This window comes from Gobio gobio, assembly GCF_949357685.1.
Source record: "Gobio gobio genome assembly, chromosome: 10".
NCBI classification, from domain to species: domain Eukaryota; kingdom Metazoa; phylum Chordata; class Actinopteri; order Cypriniformes; family Gobionidae; genus Gobio; species Gobio gobio.
This window is the reverse complement of record NC_137116.1, coordinates 26404542-26422058: the sequence shown is the minus strand read 5'-3', so window position 1 is coordinate 26422058 and position 17517 is coordinate 26404542. Positions and strand designations below refer to the sequence as shown.

Below are 17517 nucleotides of genomic sequence, written 5' to 3'. Positions count from 1 at the left end.
GTTCACATATGTTCAAATGAACCGCACTAACCGAGCAATCGCACCAGGGTTCGTTTTAATCGAACCAAACATGACAAGTGTGAACGCACCCTTATTTGATTAAAAAAAAACAGTAAAAACAGTAATATTGTAAAAATATGATTATAATATAAAACAACTGTTTTCTTTTTTCAACTTGTTTATGTGATGGCAAAGCTGAATTTATAGCAGCCATTACTCCAGTTTTCAGAGTCACATGATCCTTCAGAAATAATTCTAATGTGCTGATTAAACGATATCTGAGAAACGCTGTTGAAAGTGAATCGACCGAGCACCACAGCACACTCGTAGCCAATCAGCAGTAGGGGGCGTGTCCACTCATGATAGGGGAAGGGGAGAGAGTGAGCAAGAGGGAGATTTGAGATGTTATGTTACCCTCTAAAAAAAAAAAGTAATCATAGGGGAACCTTTTTTAGTGCTATATAGCAGCAATTTTGGTGCTTCAGCGGTTCTTCAGAAGTTCTTCACCGGTTCTTTGACTAAGGTGCTATATAGCACCTCTGAAGAACCGCTGAAGAACCACTGAAGCACCAAAATTGGTGCTATATAGCACTAAAAAAGGTTCCCCTATGATTACAAGCCAAGAACCATTTTTGGTGCCATATAGAACCTTTTTTTTTTTTAGAGTGTATGATCAGGCAAGAGCTTTAGGTGTTAATATTAGAAAAGCTTTCCAGCGCTGGAGAGACCTTTCCAAGGCCTGAAAACGGACAGAGAGGTTGTGTTGTTTCTGCTCCATACGTGAATAGCATTGCTTTTGCCTTGTTTCAAAGAACCAAGATATGCTGTTGTTGTAATGTGAGTTATAGTACTAACAGGACAGTTTTTTGTCATTTTTCTTGGAGCTGCTGTGCTGCTGGCGACTAACAACCAACTCTTGCTTGTTTATACTCTTGTGTACGGTCCATTTGTTCTCCTCTAAGCATTATTTTGCTTCGCTTTAGCTATGATAAAGAGACAACCACCCTTGCATTGCGTGTTCATGCATTTTGGGGGCGGAGCAATGACGGGAGGGGTGTGTTTGTTGAGTTCATTTCAAATATCAGTGTTTCTCAGAAATTGCTTACTGCACCTTTAAAAAATAATTCTTATTATTATCAATGTTGAAAACTGCTTAAAATGTTTGTGTACATTTTTCTCAGGCATCTTTGATGAATAGAAAGTTCAAAAGAGCAAAATGTACTGTATTTGAAATAGAACCCATGACTTTGGCATTGCTAGCCCCATGCTCTATACCGTTTGAACTACAGGAACACTATATTGTTGTAAAGAGTCCAACTAGTACATAGTAACAACGTTTATGCGTATTTAACACCCTTGAAGGAAATATACAGATTTTATATCACATGGGGTTTTGGCCATGGTAAAATTAAAACGTGGTTTGGATCAGCATGTTTGACTGAATGCTTTGGCTTCTAAAGCCCATTCCAAGAGCTAAATGCTAACGTGCTACAGATTGAGTGACTCATGCAGCACAGCTGGTTTATAGAAATGCATGTAATGATTTAGTGAAGACTACTTCACTGATTTCTTCATTCTTCCTTGGAGATGCTGCAGCATGAGACTGGAAATCTTCCCGAACAGATCTTGTGAGTGTCCATTTGCTGTGGAGGCAGACAGAAGCGCTTATACTGCATGTGGAGCGGTTTTGAATGTCAGCTGAATAGCAAATATCATGACTGCATACTGCATGAAAAGGAATGAATAAAAGAATCAAGGGGGAAAATACCACACACATAATGAGCAGACTTACACAGTATGAAGATTTCAGTCACTGTATTGGTTTATGTAAGCCACTGGGGTGGTGGGAGTCTTTAGTTCCCCTCTGAGCTCAAGAGTGCTCTTTCACCATCTCTCTTTCTCTCTCTACTACTTTTCATTCACACACCAAACAATGTCGCTTTTTACATTACAGCAGGATGACCATTATTGCAAAATATGATTCATATTTCCTTTAAAAGGTTTTCTTGCATCGTGACTAATACTCGCATTCGAAGTGCACACGTTAAAATGTGAATTTAATTAGAAAATATTAAAATCACACTAGGGATGCTCAATGTTGGTTGGTAGCATCAGTGATTGGCTAATATTTCTGGTTTATTAAAAAATTACTGGTATCAGACATAATTTCCTCTCATTTTTCGTTTAGATGACCTTTGCCATAATTTAACACTCACTTAAAGTTAAATGAATATAACTTAAAATGAATATATACATTTTTCATAATGTACATTAAAATATTCTCATGCCTAAATTCACTTTTTTGCTATATATACACTCACCTAAAGGATTATTAGGAACACCTGTTAAATTTCTCATTAATGCAATTATCTAATCAACCAATCACATGGCAGTTGCTTCAATGCATTTAGGGGTGTGGTCCTGGTCAAGACAAGCTCCTGAACTCCAAACTGAATGTCAGAATGGGAAAGAAAGGTGATTTAAGCAATTTTGAGCGTGGCATGGTTGTTGGTGCCAGACGGACCACTCATCTCCACTACAAATAGGAAAAAGAGGCTACAATTTGCACAAGCTCACCAAAATTTGACAGTTGAAGACTGGAAAAATGTTGCCTGGTCTCGATTTCTGTTGAGACATTCAGATGGTAGAGTCAGAATTTGGCGTAAACAGAATGAGAACATTGATCCATCATGCCTTGTTACCACTGTGCAGGCTGCTGGTGGTGGTGTAATGGTGTGGGGGATGTTTTCTTGGCACACTTTAGGCCCCTTAGTGCCAATTGGGCATCGTTTAAATGCCACGGCCTACCTGAACATTGTTTCTGACCATGTCCATCCCTTTATGACCACCATGTACCCATCCTCTGATGGCTACTACCAGCAGGATAATGCACCATGTCACAAAGCTTGAATCATTTCAAATTGATTTCTTGAACATCGCAATGAGTTCACTGTACTAAAATTGCCCCCACAGTCACCAGATCTCAAACCAATAGAGCATCTTTGGGATGTGGTGGAATGGGAGCTTCGTGCCCTGGATGTGCATCCCACAAATCTCCATCAACTGCAAGATGCTATCCTGTCAATATGGGCCAACATTTCTAAAGAATGCTTTCAGCACCTTGTTGAATCAATGCCACATAGAATTAAGGCAGTTCTGAAGGCGAAAGGGGGTCAAACACAGTATTAGTATGGTGTTCCTAATAATCCTTTAGGTGAGTGTATATACGTATATATTTTTAATGATTTTTAATCAAATGCGATTTATGCGATTTATTAATCGCATCCCTAGTCATTGAATCATCTATGAGAGCAAGGGAGCCCCCTGGTGGTTCGGGGGCCCTATACATACTTTGCTTATAGGGAAGAACGGCACTGGTTTTTATTAATTTTTTAGTACATAACAGAAAAAAATATGCATAATTTAAAAAGACATCACAATAAACGTTAAGGTCTTATGACGAGAATATTCCTGTTTTTTTATAGTTTAGCATGGAAATGTGTATGAAAATGTTAATATGTTTGGTCTTGGTGGAATAGATATAGACTTGGTTGGTGTTGTGTCATAGCTGGGGGGCGTGGTGTAGGGGCGGAGTCGGTGTGGGGGAAAACAGTTCCTGTTCCCCACAATGGAAATGCATGGTGTTAACCCAGTATAGCCTGTGTAGAATCACTTCTGCTGCTTGACAGAGCAAGATATATAGACAAACTGAGCCGTATTGGGTCAGATTGTCCGTACAGTATCTGTGACTGATAAACGACCAAACGGAATCAATGGCCAGAGATGTCATTATCTCGTCAAAATACATGCTGCTCCCCCGACCCCCAAATAGGTATGACATGCCAACTTCATAAATCACCCAGTCTTTCGATGAAGACGTTAATTCAGTGTTCCTGAATTTAATGGATTAAAAGTATGTATTACATACATTTAACGTTTTAAAATTATCAAAAAACGTGTTTTGTGCTATGAAATTTATATTTTTCTGAATATGCCGTGTGGCGTTTGTTTATGTATAAGTATGTTTAGGCTAGAATAGAAACATGAAATGTCAAACGTTAATTTACCGCAATGCCACGTTTAACAAACATTTGTCAAAAGCCTAAAATCCATTACACGATGAGCTGTTTGGCATCAATTAAGTTTATCAGTCAGTTCTCTGTTGTCTTGCATTCAAGTTTATTTATTTGTTTTTCTTGTTAGTACAGCCATGCACAAATTAATTCCTTTCCTAGTTCAGCATTTACATTTTACAAAGCAAATTTGGAGTTGACATGTCAGTGTCACAATATTATTCAAATTACTGACAATAGTGACGTTTTTTTATTTGCTTTTTTTTATAGCAACCGTCTTCATCAAAAGACTGGGTGATTTATGAAGTAGGCAAGCGATTATGTTGTGTAATATTTATGGGAGCAGCATGCATTTAGACAAGAAAATGTACAATCAAGTGTCGTACATATACTGTGACTATCAGCTTGTAAGCTTGAAGCACAAACATGAGATAAAGATTTACCCATCATGAAATAAAGAACACTTTTGAAAGTTTTGTACATTAATAATGTGGCTATGTGATCGCTCATCGTGAAAAACTGCTTTAAAGATAAATCAAACTGCATTTCTCACGCAGTTTGAGTCCCGTGACAAGTATGACTTTATTGGCGTTTTGTTCAACAAACTTTTGTCATTGCAATTAATGAAATCTCTCTTTTTAATCTTTACAATAATACCAACATCATGTAGTGCAAATGTTTGATTGTAATGGACGTATTGCACAGGCTTTCGGGAGTGACGAAGACGAATGGCTCTGTCTGTTTATTTAGGTGTATAAAACTCCAGAACGTCACACGGCAACTTTTCGGCATTGCACCAAGCAAAAATAAATTGTAATCATTACAGAGAGTAAACAAGGTCTACGCGCATTCATTTGAATGGGTTGTTTTCCCCCACAGCATGAACGGATATGACGTTTTTGTGGGCGTTCCCAGTAATGCCGACCAAGTCTATGCTACGCTGCTGCTGCTGCTGTTATTGCTGCTGCTTCTGAGCAAGTACAAGACTTGCCACTGTCAATACATACACAGACAAAGCAGATCTATACAGGTGGAGCTGGGGGAGGTGGAGGATGTCTGAAATCATGCTGCAAACTGCTACAGCAAACACTGACTAAGTATTTGAAAGTTAAACAGCAAGCTCATTGGCAAGAACCAATCAGCTGTGTCTATAGAGAAAAATGTATTCTAAGCAGATTGAGTGAAGAACCTGCATAGGTGTTTTCATGACAGAACTTTGTATTTGTAATTGCTGCTAACACTCATTTTTAAGTTGATCTCGCATTACTTATTAACCTTTTACATTTTAGTTATCTCATTACAGTGTCTGCTCAACTCTCTAACTTTTCTCTGTATTGTATAAACTGCTTTTGCTTGTTTGTATGTTTCTGCTATCATCTGCTTATCTGCTTCTTTCTCTGTCCCTTTATTTGCTTTCCACTCGTCCTTCCATCCCTGTTTGTGTCTTTCTCTGTCTCTCTCAGAGGTGTCAGACTACACTCATCCTCCAGCTGCTCCACACTCACTCATCTCTCCTCAGCCTCCACCTTCAGTTCTCACCAGCCTGCTAAAAGCCGCAGTCACCATCAGTTCTGCTGCCCTTCCAGGTTGGGCAGACCAGAGCCGCCCTCCAGCAGGTCCTCAGAGCGGGCCAGGTAAGGGCCAGCAGAGGGCCGACAGATCCAAAATCCCCTAGTCCACCGTTTCTGCATCCAAAACATTAGCTCATTCCCCCCTTCAGATTCCCACAACACCCTGAAGAGACATTAACAATGACAGCCATTTGCAGTGACAGAGCGACCTGAGTCATTCATTCTAAATGAGAGTAATTTCCGGCGACATTAGCAGCAGACAAAATAGAGCTCAACTTTATGCAAATGAGCAACTATTCAGTGCAGGAGTGCAGAAGGTGATCCACCTCCCAATACTGTAGTTTTATTGGTGATTTAATTTTTGTCACCGCTCATTTGCATAAAGTTAAACATTCTCAGAACATAGAAGAGCTGTTGGGGACCCAGGATTGATTCTGACCTGGGTCATGTCCTGATCCCACTCCTGATTACCTTGCAGTAGGCAAGGTAAAAAAGGCTATCCACAAATCACAAGCCCTTATAAAAAAAAAATGTTTTGCTGCAAAATACTGTCATTGTGAACATCCCTTTACACCGTGTTATGCAACAAGTTTTAGGGTCAAGTCATTTTTCTGTCCTCAATGAATGTTAAATACTGTACAAAGCGGCAAAATCACAACCAGTCTCAACATTTTCCAGTGCTCAAATATATATATTTTTAAAAAACAGCTTTATATTTTTTTTTTCAGCTGGCCCTATTGTAAATTTTCACTAAATGCACCAAAAAAAAGAATGGATGTATTTTGATTTATATACAATATTTATAGTTTTGATTAAATGTATTTTCTTAAAAAAATTAAAATAAGTTAACTGAAATGATTTTTTATTTACAAAAATATGGAAATTATACAGCTGTAATGTTATCTATATGCTATACATTGACATATGGTGCAAAACATGATTGGTTGATAGTTGATCACAAGTTATCTTTGCAGTTTTGACAAAAACTCATCTATTTTAACCATCTAGATAACATTACCTTAGTGACAAATCAGCACATTTTGCAACAATGAATGTACAAGATCACTATCGCACAATCAAGAGCGCTTTTGTTCTGAATATCAGCAGAAATTCACAGCTGCACTGTTATATTCATACTACTGCAGTGTTTCCCAACCTTTTTTTGCCATGGCACACTTTTGATAAGTAAAAAATCCCACGGCACACCACCACTATATAAAAATATAACAAAATTGCACAAACAGGCATTGCTTCATATGGCATTTTATAACTAGCTATTATAAGTACTCACATTTAAAGTGAAACTTGAGCTTAAGTCAGGTAGTCACTGTCGGGTGGAAACCTTGTATATTAAACTGTGTCGTCTAAGTTGGTATTGTGGCTTTATATAGCTATGGTTATACACTTGCATGTGTCATTATAATATTACAGTTTTATGAAAATCAAGCTCAAATGGAGTTATTACATTTTTTTACCAGGAAATTACATATTTTGTCCGTCACTGGAACATCCACAATTGAGGCATGTAAAGTGCATTGCATTATGTTTTCGTCAACTTACAGGATATAAAGTTTATTGTCGCTATATGGGCGCTCGGTTGTCATGTTGTTGAAATCTCATGATCAAAATCTTACGATACAAGAGATAAAGCACTCAAAAAAATTGCATAGAAAATACCTGTCAAGTGGTTCCACGCAAGTGTGTTGAGTGGTTTCTACAATTAACCATTTAGTTGAATGAACAAAAGAAATTCAAGTTAAGCTGACAAATTTCTTTGAGTAAATATAACAATTCAGATTTGCCACTATTACACATAAGTTATATGTATATTTTACTTAATAATGTTATGTTACATTTATTAATTTTAAATACAAGGTGAACACGTTTATTGATTAAATTTACCATATTAAATTACATATTTGCTGTACAAGTATAAGTGGAAAATTTTAAATAACAGCAAGCATATTTTTAGAAACAAAATGCAAAAATAACTAATTGGACAAAGTTAATTTAATTGAGGGCAGGAATTCCTTCCAATAAACATGTGTATGTGAGTGCCCACAGCCTAAACACAGTCACCACTCTTCTGCATAATGGTGACAGAAACTCCTCTAAATGTCCAACATAACTGAACATCAAACACTAACATAAACTAACAATATCTTTCCATTAACTGAAAAACACATAAAATAACACTTTAACCCCTAAATTTACTCTCCTAATGCAGCCCCTTGCAAAGCATGCTGTGAACTAAAGATCCACTGCCCAGTTTGTTCATTTCACTCAGCAATGTTAAGTTGACCAAACAAACACTTATTAAGTAAAGCTGACAATACTAATTTTTAGTAGAAACAATTTAAGTTCATGTAGTATGAGTTTTTGAGTAATGTGAACAAGGATGATTTGAGTGCAACGGACAATGTGTTTCGCTGTACTTAAAGGTCCCATGGCATGAAATTTTCATTTTATGAGGTTTTTCAACATTAATATGAGTTCCCCTAGCCTGAATATTGTCCCCAAGTGGATAGAAATGTTGATCGGTGTAAACCCGAGTTCTGGCTGTCTCTCTCTGCCTTTGAGAAAATGACAGGCCAGACGAGCCAATCCTGAAGTCTCCTGGTTTGACGTCCAAGCAGGAACGGTTAACTCCCTTTCCTCCACCCAGAGAATCTGGCACGCCCATGCAAACGCTCGAGAGATCATTGCATGTGAACGAGTGAACGCTGGCAGTTTCTCAGTGTTTGGATGTACAAATGAAAACAGAAGTCTTTTTTCAGTTCCTTCTGATCTGTGATCAGTGATTTCTTATGTGTAGCTAATTATTTATTATTCGTGCACACGCTGCGGCTTCTCTCTCTCCAGACAGAACGGTGTTTTCGTGTTTTATATCTTGTGAGTCAGTGTTTTTGTACGTCCTCGTCTCGTCTATCGGTTCTACAATGTGCATACAGTCGTTTCTGCTCAACATGCAGAGTCACATCTTTAGAGATAAACCTTACACACGCCGAGGCTCGGGCTGCACTGGCTGGTCGGCCTCCAACATCCCCGACCCCCAGTACTGCATCTGGCCCACAGCGGAGGCACCAAACGCGGCGCGAGATTAAGCAGAAGGGGGGTAAGCGTGAGGGTATCCGGCTAGGCTAGCCAGCTTTCCCCACAATAAACTGGATTACATTCGATTACTGCTGTTGTGTCTTTGTTTGCGCTGTGTACTCAATGCTCGTCACTGACGCTTTACATATGATAGGAACATATCTAAAAATAAAGGTATTATCAACACTTACTCATAACTCGTTCATCTCGACAGCTGTAATGGTACATTGCATGTGTTACAAAGTTGGTAATAATGATGAAGACGGACTCGGTGTGACTGGGACTCGTGTTTATTCAGAACTCTCAGATACAAACACAATAAACTCGCGCTGACTGACAGCGCTCTCATAACTCAGTAGTTACTATAAATAACTTTGTTAGCAATCGCTAAGCTCAGTCTCTGGTACATTAGTGATGTCCGGTTCGCGAACGATCTTTCTTTTGAACCGGTTCTTTTTAGTGAACCGAATCAGTTCACCAAATCGGACTGAATCGTTCTAAACGGTTCGCGTCTCCAGTCAGCGCTGATCCATAATTTACTAAAGTTACTAACTTTCTGACATGAGTGACAGCCCCTCCGACTAGAAATAGACTAATAACCTGAAGTATATGCAGTAACTAAAACAGTTCACTGAACTGAGACTGACAGAACCGATGTGAAGTGAACTCCGGTCCATCCGTCTCTCTGGCAGCAGCTCGTGCCTGCTCGTGCCTCGTAGACCTCGTTAAACCACGCCCCCTCCGCTCATATCAAATGCAAAGATGTCAGCCAATCACAACAGTGGGCGTTTTTACTGAAGTCTCACAGCAGACACGCCTCTTGAAACAGGGACTTCAGCCACAGGGCAAACAGCAGTATAGAAAAAATGCCTTTTATTTCTAAATTATGATATTTTATGATGTAAAAATCATACTAACAATATAAGTACACCTCAGGAAACATTATAAAATAATAGAAAAATGCCATGCCATGGGACCTTTAAACAAACATCAATTCTTTATTTACCCTTACATTGCAAAGAAGCAGATGCGGGCCAAACTGTGCGTGGCACATTCTAAATGCAGGTGGTGTGGAGTTATGAGGTTTGACTGACAGTTTTAGGAGCCAATAGAGCCAATGGAACCCACATACAGATGTAAAGGATGACCAATAGCTTTCAATTTTATAAAACAAAAATGAATAATTATAGAGATACAAGTTTTCGGCCCAACAGAGATAATATAATCTTATTTTTAGCATTTATTTTTACTTATTTTTTGGAATTAGATAATTTTCCACGCCAAACCTGCCACAGTGGTTGGGAAACACTGCACTACTTTATAAGTTTGGGGTCTGTAAGAAATTAATAATTGTATTATTACATGTACACTGACATGGAAGTGAGGGGATTTATCACTTGTTGCTTTATATCATCCTGCCCTAGCATGTTACATGGTGTAATGCTCTCCACGGTGTCTTGCATATCTGTGGATTCACCAACACTCTTCAGACACAGAGTAATGTCTGTGCTTCCACCAGCCTTTCACCAAACGTCATACTCTGCCCCTCACCTTTTTACCTTAGACCTCCTGCACTCATCCAAACTGTTGCCCTCACCTGGTGTGTCACATTTTGTGGGTGCCATCTTGTCCTTCCTCTTGCCCTCGCTGTAAGGTGCTGAGAAAAAGGACACTTCAGGGACGGCGGAGGAGGAAGTGATCACTTTAGCACTGTGTCAGAGAAGAAAGATGCTAGATGAAGCATGTCAGACAGACGCTTGAGGAAGTGAGAGCTAGCAATTAATGTCTTACGGTTTGACAGATGCCTGTCATATGCAGTCGCTACCATTTTCACCATCAATTCCTCATTTATTTCTCTGTCCTTGTCCACCAGTGTCCCTAATTCGCTCTCTCTCTTGCGCCAGCGCCTCACTAAGTCTCTGTAAATGCAGGATCAAACATGGCTGGCTCAATTCAAACCTCACAGAACAGCCATGATTGTGTTAGAGAGAGTAAAAGAAGAGACAGACACAGTGTGTGTGAACTTGATCTGTCGCTGTCTATCCTTTTTTCCTTAACTGTGTCATTTAAAGCCTTGTGCGCACGTCTGCCCGCAAAATGCCTCCCGAAATAAAAGCAACCTCATTACTTTAGACTCTGTCAAGCCCCCTCACTTTCCTATTTTCTTCACTCTAATATCATCATGTGATATGATGTCTTTATTTTAATTTAGTATCAGTCTGCAAGTGATTCATTCAAGGTTTACGTCATATTTAATTTAGCGCGAATGAAAAAGAACATAGGCAGAATGATCTTTGTGTAAATCCTTCCTAAAGACGTTCTGATGTACATTTTCGGATTCATGAATGTGCTCATATTTTCAAAAATGTACACCTACTCCCAGCCATGCGCAAATGTTGCGTAAAACATCTGAACGTTATGTTTTCTTTTAGACACACTGATGACTGCATTTTGATAGCAATATTTACCATAATAATATATAATAACAAAATTAATTAGTTAGCCAGTTATAGATTATTCTCAGTATCTGTAGTATTTGACTTCAAGTTTTCACTATTATTAAATACTTTTTGTTATTCTAATAGTCTCTTCTCAATATAATTTTCAATCCTACAATTAAACCTGGCAAGGGAGTCTAGAAGATTGTATCTATCTTTTAGAAGAGTCTATCTTTTTTGAGGAGAGTTTCTGGAAAGTTCCATTTTACCCATAGCTACTCCGAATGCACTTATATGGTTACTAAAGTTTCATGAATGAGGCCCAATGTGTTTATTGGTGTAGATAACTTGTCAATGTTAAAATATTTTTCTACCCTAAGTTAATATGCAGACAAGTAAACCATTTGTTTATTGGCTTCTTTAAAAAATTGTAAATACGCTGTGTCTCTGTGATGCTATTAATACATTACTCTGCTTTGCTTGAGAGTCTGACCAGCTCCGCACAGCAACAGCTTAACCAATGGCGTGAGTTTGGGAGGGGCTATCTGTTTGCTGACCAATGGCAGGCAGAGAGAGAGAGTTCGGGAAACATGTTTGATAACAATATTTGTTTTTGCAGTTCTGTTTAGTGATGCTAGGGCGTTGAGATTACACCCTTCAGCTATAAAGGGTTAGTTCACCCAAAAATGAAAATTCTGTCATACTTACCCTCATGTCGTTCCAAATCGTAAGACAAATGAAGATATTTTTGATGAAATCCGAGAGCTCTCTGACCCCTCAATAGACAGCAATTTAATGAACACTTTCAAGGCCCAGAAAGGTAGTAAAGTCCATGTGACTGAACTGGTTCAACCTTAATTTTATGAAGCGTTGAGAATACTTTTTGTGCGTGTAAACGACTTTATTCAACATTTTCTTCATGTCTGTGTAAGTCTCCTATGCTTTGGACGCACTAAATACAGTCCAGCACTTCCGTGTTACGTCAGAGCTACACCAGAACGCCGGCTTACCATTGGCCGAAGCTGTTCACGTGAGCACCACGGCGCATATGTGTGATGCTGACACAGGAGCTGGCCAATGTAAACTGCGTTACAGATTGACACAGACGTGAAGAAATTGTTGAATAAAGTTTTGTTTGGTTTTTTTTTGTACAAAAAATATTCTCGACACTTCATAAAATTAAGGTTGGACCACTGGAGACACATGGACTATTTTAACAATCTGGGCCTTGAAAGTGTTAATTATATTGCTGTCTATGGAGGGGTCAGAGAGCTCTGGGATTTCATCAAAAATATCTTAATTTGTGTTGCAAAGATGAACGAAGGTCTTACGGGAACGACATGAGGGTGAGTAATTAATGACAACATTTTAATTTTTGGGTGAACTAACTAAGTATTTTCAGTGGACCAAAACAAACAAAACATATACCTTCTAAAAATACATGTGACCTAGTACATTAAGACGGTACAACATTTTAAAGGTCCTGTTCTTTGTGATCCAATTTTTCAAACTTTAGTTAGTGTGTAAGAAATAGTGTGAAGAAAGAGCTAAGCCGTAAGGCGAAGCTCTCGATTTACCGGTCAATCTACGTTCCTACTCTCACCTATGGTCATGAGCTTTGGGTCATGACCGAAAGGACAAGATCCCGGATACAGGCGGCCGAAATGAGCTTTCTCCGCAGGGTGGCTGGGCGCTCCCTTAGAGATAGGGTGAGGAGCTCAGTCACTCGGGAGGAACTCGGAGTAGAGCCGCTGCTCCTCCACATCGAGAGGGGACAGCTGAGGTGGCTCGGGCATCTGTTCCGGATGCCTCCTGAACGCCTTCCCGGGAAGGTGTTTCGGGCATGTCCAACCGGGAGGAGGCCCCGGGGAAGACCGAGGACACGCTGGAGGGACTATGTCTCCCGGCTGGCCTTGGAACGCCTCGGTGTCCCCCCGGAAGAGCTAGAGGAAGTGTCTAGGGAGAGGGAAGTCTGGGCATCTCGGCTTAGACTGCTGCCCCCGCGACCCGGCCCCGGATAAGCGGAAGAAGATGGATGGATGGATGGATAGTTAGTGTGTAATGTTGCTGTTTGAGCATTTATAATACCTGTAAAATTATAAAGCTCAAAGTTCAATGCCAAGCGAGATATTTTATTTAACAGAAGTTCCCTTTCAAAGCCTACAGCGAACGGCTGGTTAGGACTACATCCTGGTATTTCCTGCTTTAATTACGTCAGTAGAGCAGTATGTCGACTAATCTCCGCCCACAAGAACGCGCGAAAAAGGGGGTGTGGTCTTGTTGCTCCCGCGTGGAGAATAGGAAGTGTTGCGTTCGGTTGCGTTCGTATAGTTTGTTTGTTGCCATGTCGTCGAGACGCTGTTATTTTCATCCCGGAGTCAAGTCACCTTTGTTTGGCTTTCCCAGGGACGCTGTACTTAGAGATCATTGAGCGCATGCATCCCCGTTATGGTGAGAGGCGTGACCTTTCCGGTAACGTGCGCTCTGCGTGCCCTAAGCTGCAGTCGAATCACAACACGGGAACCGCTGGCACAATCAGAACTCGTTACGTGTTTCTGAAGGAGGGACTTCATAGAACAGGGAAATCTTTCAAGCCGTTTTGAGGACAGTGAAAACAGCAGTATACAGATAAGTAAATTGTGTGAAAAATACTGTGTTTTTTTACACGCGAAACATGAACACATGTTATATTGCACACTGTAAACACAATCAAAGCTTCAAAAAAACACGAAAAACGGGACCTTTAAATTAACAGCCCTCATAGCCTTATTTTCATTCGCTTTTAATTAAATATGGTGCTTATACACTTTAGCTAAACAGAAGCAAGTACTGTAATTATATGTTTTATACTTATTCAGAGAATCCATTTACAACTTTCCCAATCAGGCCAATCAGTTTTGTGGTGCTCCAGTTTAGATGACATAATGCTGTGATTCAGAAACTAGTGGAATGTGTTGAGTCTGACATCTAGTGGACATATTTGAGCAAAGCAGTTTGTCTGAGCACTCTGAATCTAATGTATCAATACTTGAATCTATTTCAGGTAGAAATTATTAAACTCAATAATTCTGTGTCTTTTTCATGTTCTCTATGTGTTTTCATCCCTCTTTTTCTGTCTTTCTATCACTGTATCTCTGTCTTTCAACTCTCTGACCTACTCGTCCCTCATCATTAGTGAGGAGGAAGAGAAGGAGGAGGGTGAGAGTGATTCTGTGCATCAGTTCTGTTGCACCGCCTCCGGGTGCAGTAGCCCCTCCTCTCGCTAACCATCAACCAATCAGCATGAGTGGAACTGCTTGATTGACATTTGTTCGTTGAACTCTGTGAACTCTGCGATTCTTTTTGGTGCAGTTTTTGTAATAGCATGTTGAATAGTTTGCTGTCTCTACTACTGTTACGTGTGTTTCTGATAGCCTAAGTAATTGAATTCATTTACATAATCAAATCAGTCACTAAATGTATGCTGTATTCAGTCGGGGACAGTGACACAATCATAGCTATGCTGAAGCATAATTAAGAAACAGTGCTTTGTGTGTCCATTAGCCTCTACTATTACTGTACTTCTAAATTTATCTGTACAGAGATATCAGGTCCATCAGTAATACAAGCTTTTTTGTAATAATTGTTTGTTTGAATGAACACTGCACAGGGGTACAATGACTTTGCAGCCGTTTAAGATGTCTTTAAAGTTGTGTATATTATAGAATATATATCCATCATCAAAAGATAAGAAAAGATGCTGGATAACCTTTCCTTTCTATGCTGACACATTTATTCCTCATTTCAGACACTGTATTTAACCTTATTTTGTAAATGAATAGTATGCCAAATGTCACTGTGCTTGTTGAATTTGTGTACACCATGTCAACCTATTGTTCATAATTCATGTTTACACTTCTTTGTTTTCTCTAGTAGGCGGCATAAATTAAATAGCTGAATGTGTCACTATGAATAGAGTAGACCATTATCAGGACACACTGCCATTTTTTTCCTGAAAATTTCAGATTTTTTTTAAATAACTTAAAAAAATATTCTGAATATTCAAGACATCAGAAGCAGGAAGTGGTGGTCAAAAACTGAGGAAATTGTCAACACTGAACAATCTCTTTATAATTTCAGTAAAAGTAAAGTTAAGTAGAATTCAGTAAGCTTATTCAGATTTAAAAAATCATATTAAAACTTATTTTTGGCATTAAACATTAAAGAGGACCTATCATGCTTTTTTCTTTAGTGTGTAATGTTGCTGTTTGAGCATAAAAAAGTTCTGCAAAGTTACAAAGCACAGTCACTCCAAAGGGAGTTATTCTCTATCAGTGCACACTGTTTCTGAACTCCCTGAAATGCCTCGATTGTAGTCTTGAGTTTTATTCAGGGAATGTACACGTCGCAGTATTCCTCATTTAAATAATTCCTGCCCATGGCAGGATAATGCAAAATAAAAGGGACACGGCCTGGTTGAATTGCATTAGTGGTATTGTTGCCATGTTCAAGAGACACCTGGATCTAATGCGGTTATGGTAAAGGGCGTGACATTTCCGAAACATGCTCGACGCAGTTGACCAATCACAACACACTGATCCAGCCGACCAATCAGAGCACATTGCGCTTTTCTGAAGGAGGGGCTACAGAGACGGGAACTAAACAGTGTTACTGACCGACTAGGGAGAGAGGTGCTACAACAATGCAAAATATGTGAAAGAATAAGGTGTTTTTTGAACATTCAAGCATACCTTTTTCCAATAGACCCCAAAAACAAACAAAAAAAAAGTTTTCCTTTTGTAAAAGGGTCCAAAAGATCCTCTTTAAGTTTAAATCAGTATTGCTGCAAAAGTGCACTAACATTTACTGTTGTTCAGCAAAAAGTGAAATGCAGTCATTTCAACTGGACTCCACATGATAATTTTGCTTAAAATTATGCCCCTTTCACAAAATGGAATCTAAGTGTCAGGTGTCCCCAGAATGTGTCTGTGAAGTTTCCGCTCAAAATATTTATTATAACATGTTGTAAATGCCCATTTTTGAGTGGAAGGAAAAAAACATGCTTTATGCATATGTATCTTTAAATGCAAATTAGCTACTGCTCCAAACCCTGCTTTCTAGAAGAGGGCCGAGCCTACAGCTTGTGCCTCGGATACTCTGCCCATAAACTGAAACATCTGTTTGGTTTTGATTATTAAATTTATATTTAGTCATTTTGCAGACGCTTTTATCCAAAGCGACTTACAAATGAGTGCAATAGAAGCAACAGTCAAGGGCAACAATATTCTCAATATGATTATCATCAACAATACAATATGATTAACATCTCCATCGCGATCACGGTCACGTGACATTGCAGTTCTTCATCAATTCAATTCAATTCACATTTATTTGTATAGCGCTTTTCATATAGTTTCAAAGAAGCTTCACAGAAAATGAATGCGTCTCATTACAATTTAAAGTGATTTGTCCATATTTCAGAAATGCACATATACAAAGTACACAGCTTAGCTAACAATGTATTATTAATCAATATAATAATTCAATTAAGGCACAGAAATAAGTGAAATAGGAATACAAAGCATGGGTGCGTGTTGATGCAGATCTGCGTCATTTGAAGTCCTCTCAGGAGTTGGAGTCATCTCTTCACGGGTGTTGGCCAACCGCAGTTTTTATGAGAGGCTGGATCCAGACTGGAGCTGACACTCTAGTTACCTTGGGATGGGCGTCCCGAGATAAAAAAAGAACAGGAAAATAATTAGCGTAGCTGCTGTTCAAAGCATTAAAGGGTTAGTTCACCCAAAAATGAAAATTCTGTCATTAATTACTCACCCTCATGTCGTTCGACACCCGTAAGACCTCCGTTCATCTTCAGAACACAAATGAAGATATTTTTGTTGAAAGCTGATGGCTGAGAAAGGCTTCAGATAGGCCTCCATTGGCATTCAGTACATTCACACTCCCAAGATCCATAAAAGGCACTTAAAACGTCGTTACAAAGTCCATTTCACCACAGTGACTCTACAATAATTTTACGATGCGACGACAATAGTTTTTGTGCGCAAAAAAAAAATCAAAATAACACCTTTATCCAACTTGTTCTTGTGTTCCGTGTGTGCCTCCACGACGCATGCGCGAGAATGACGCAGATCTGGTGTTCGGACACATGACCCAGAAGCGATTTGTTTACAAGCAGTGGAAGACACGCGTGTCTAAGCTGTTGAATTCTACATTGATCGCGCTTTAGGTCTCGGCGTAGTTCTCAAAATGGGGCTTAAGTGTGCATTTCATGGATTCCCGAACCCCGACGCTACGTCATATTCTCGCGCATGCGTCGTGGAGGCACACACGGAAGACAAGAAG

At 39.3% G+C, this 17517-nt stretch overlaps 1 protein-coding gene across 1 annotated transcript in view; it reads left to right on the top strand.

Annotated features, from left to right (window-relative positions):
* Window positions 1-15923, top strand: part of LOC307132886 (uncharacterized protein) — a 61023-nt gene extending 45100 nt beyond the window's left edge. Inside the window, exons 2-3 of the mRNA XM_079827480.1 lie at window positions 5537-5707; window positions 14351-15923. Coding sequence (XP_079683606.1) covers window positions 5537-5707; window positions 14351-14441 — 262 coding nt within the window. The 3' untranslated portion in view covers window positions 14442-15923. The remainder of the gene's footprint in view (window positions 1-5536; window positions 5708-14350) is intronic.
* The last annotated feature ends 1594 nt before the right edge of the window (window positions 15924-17517 follow it).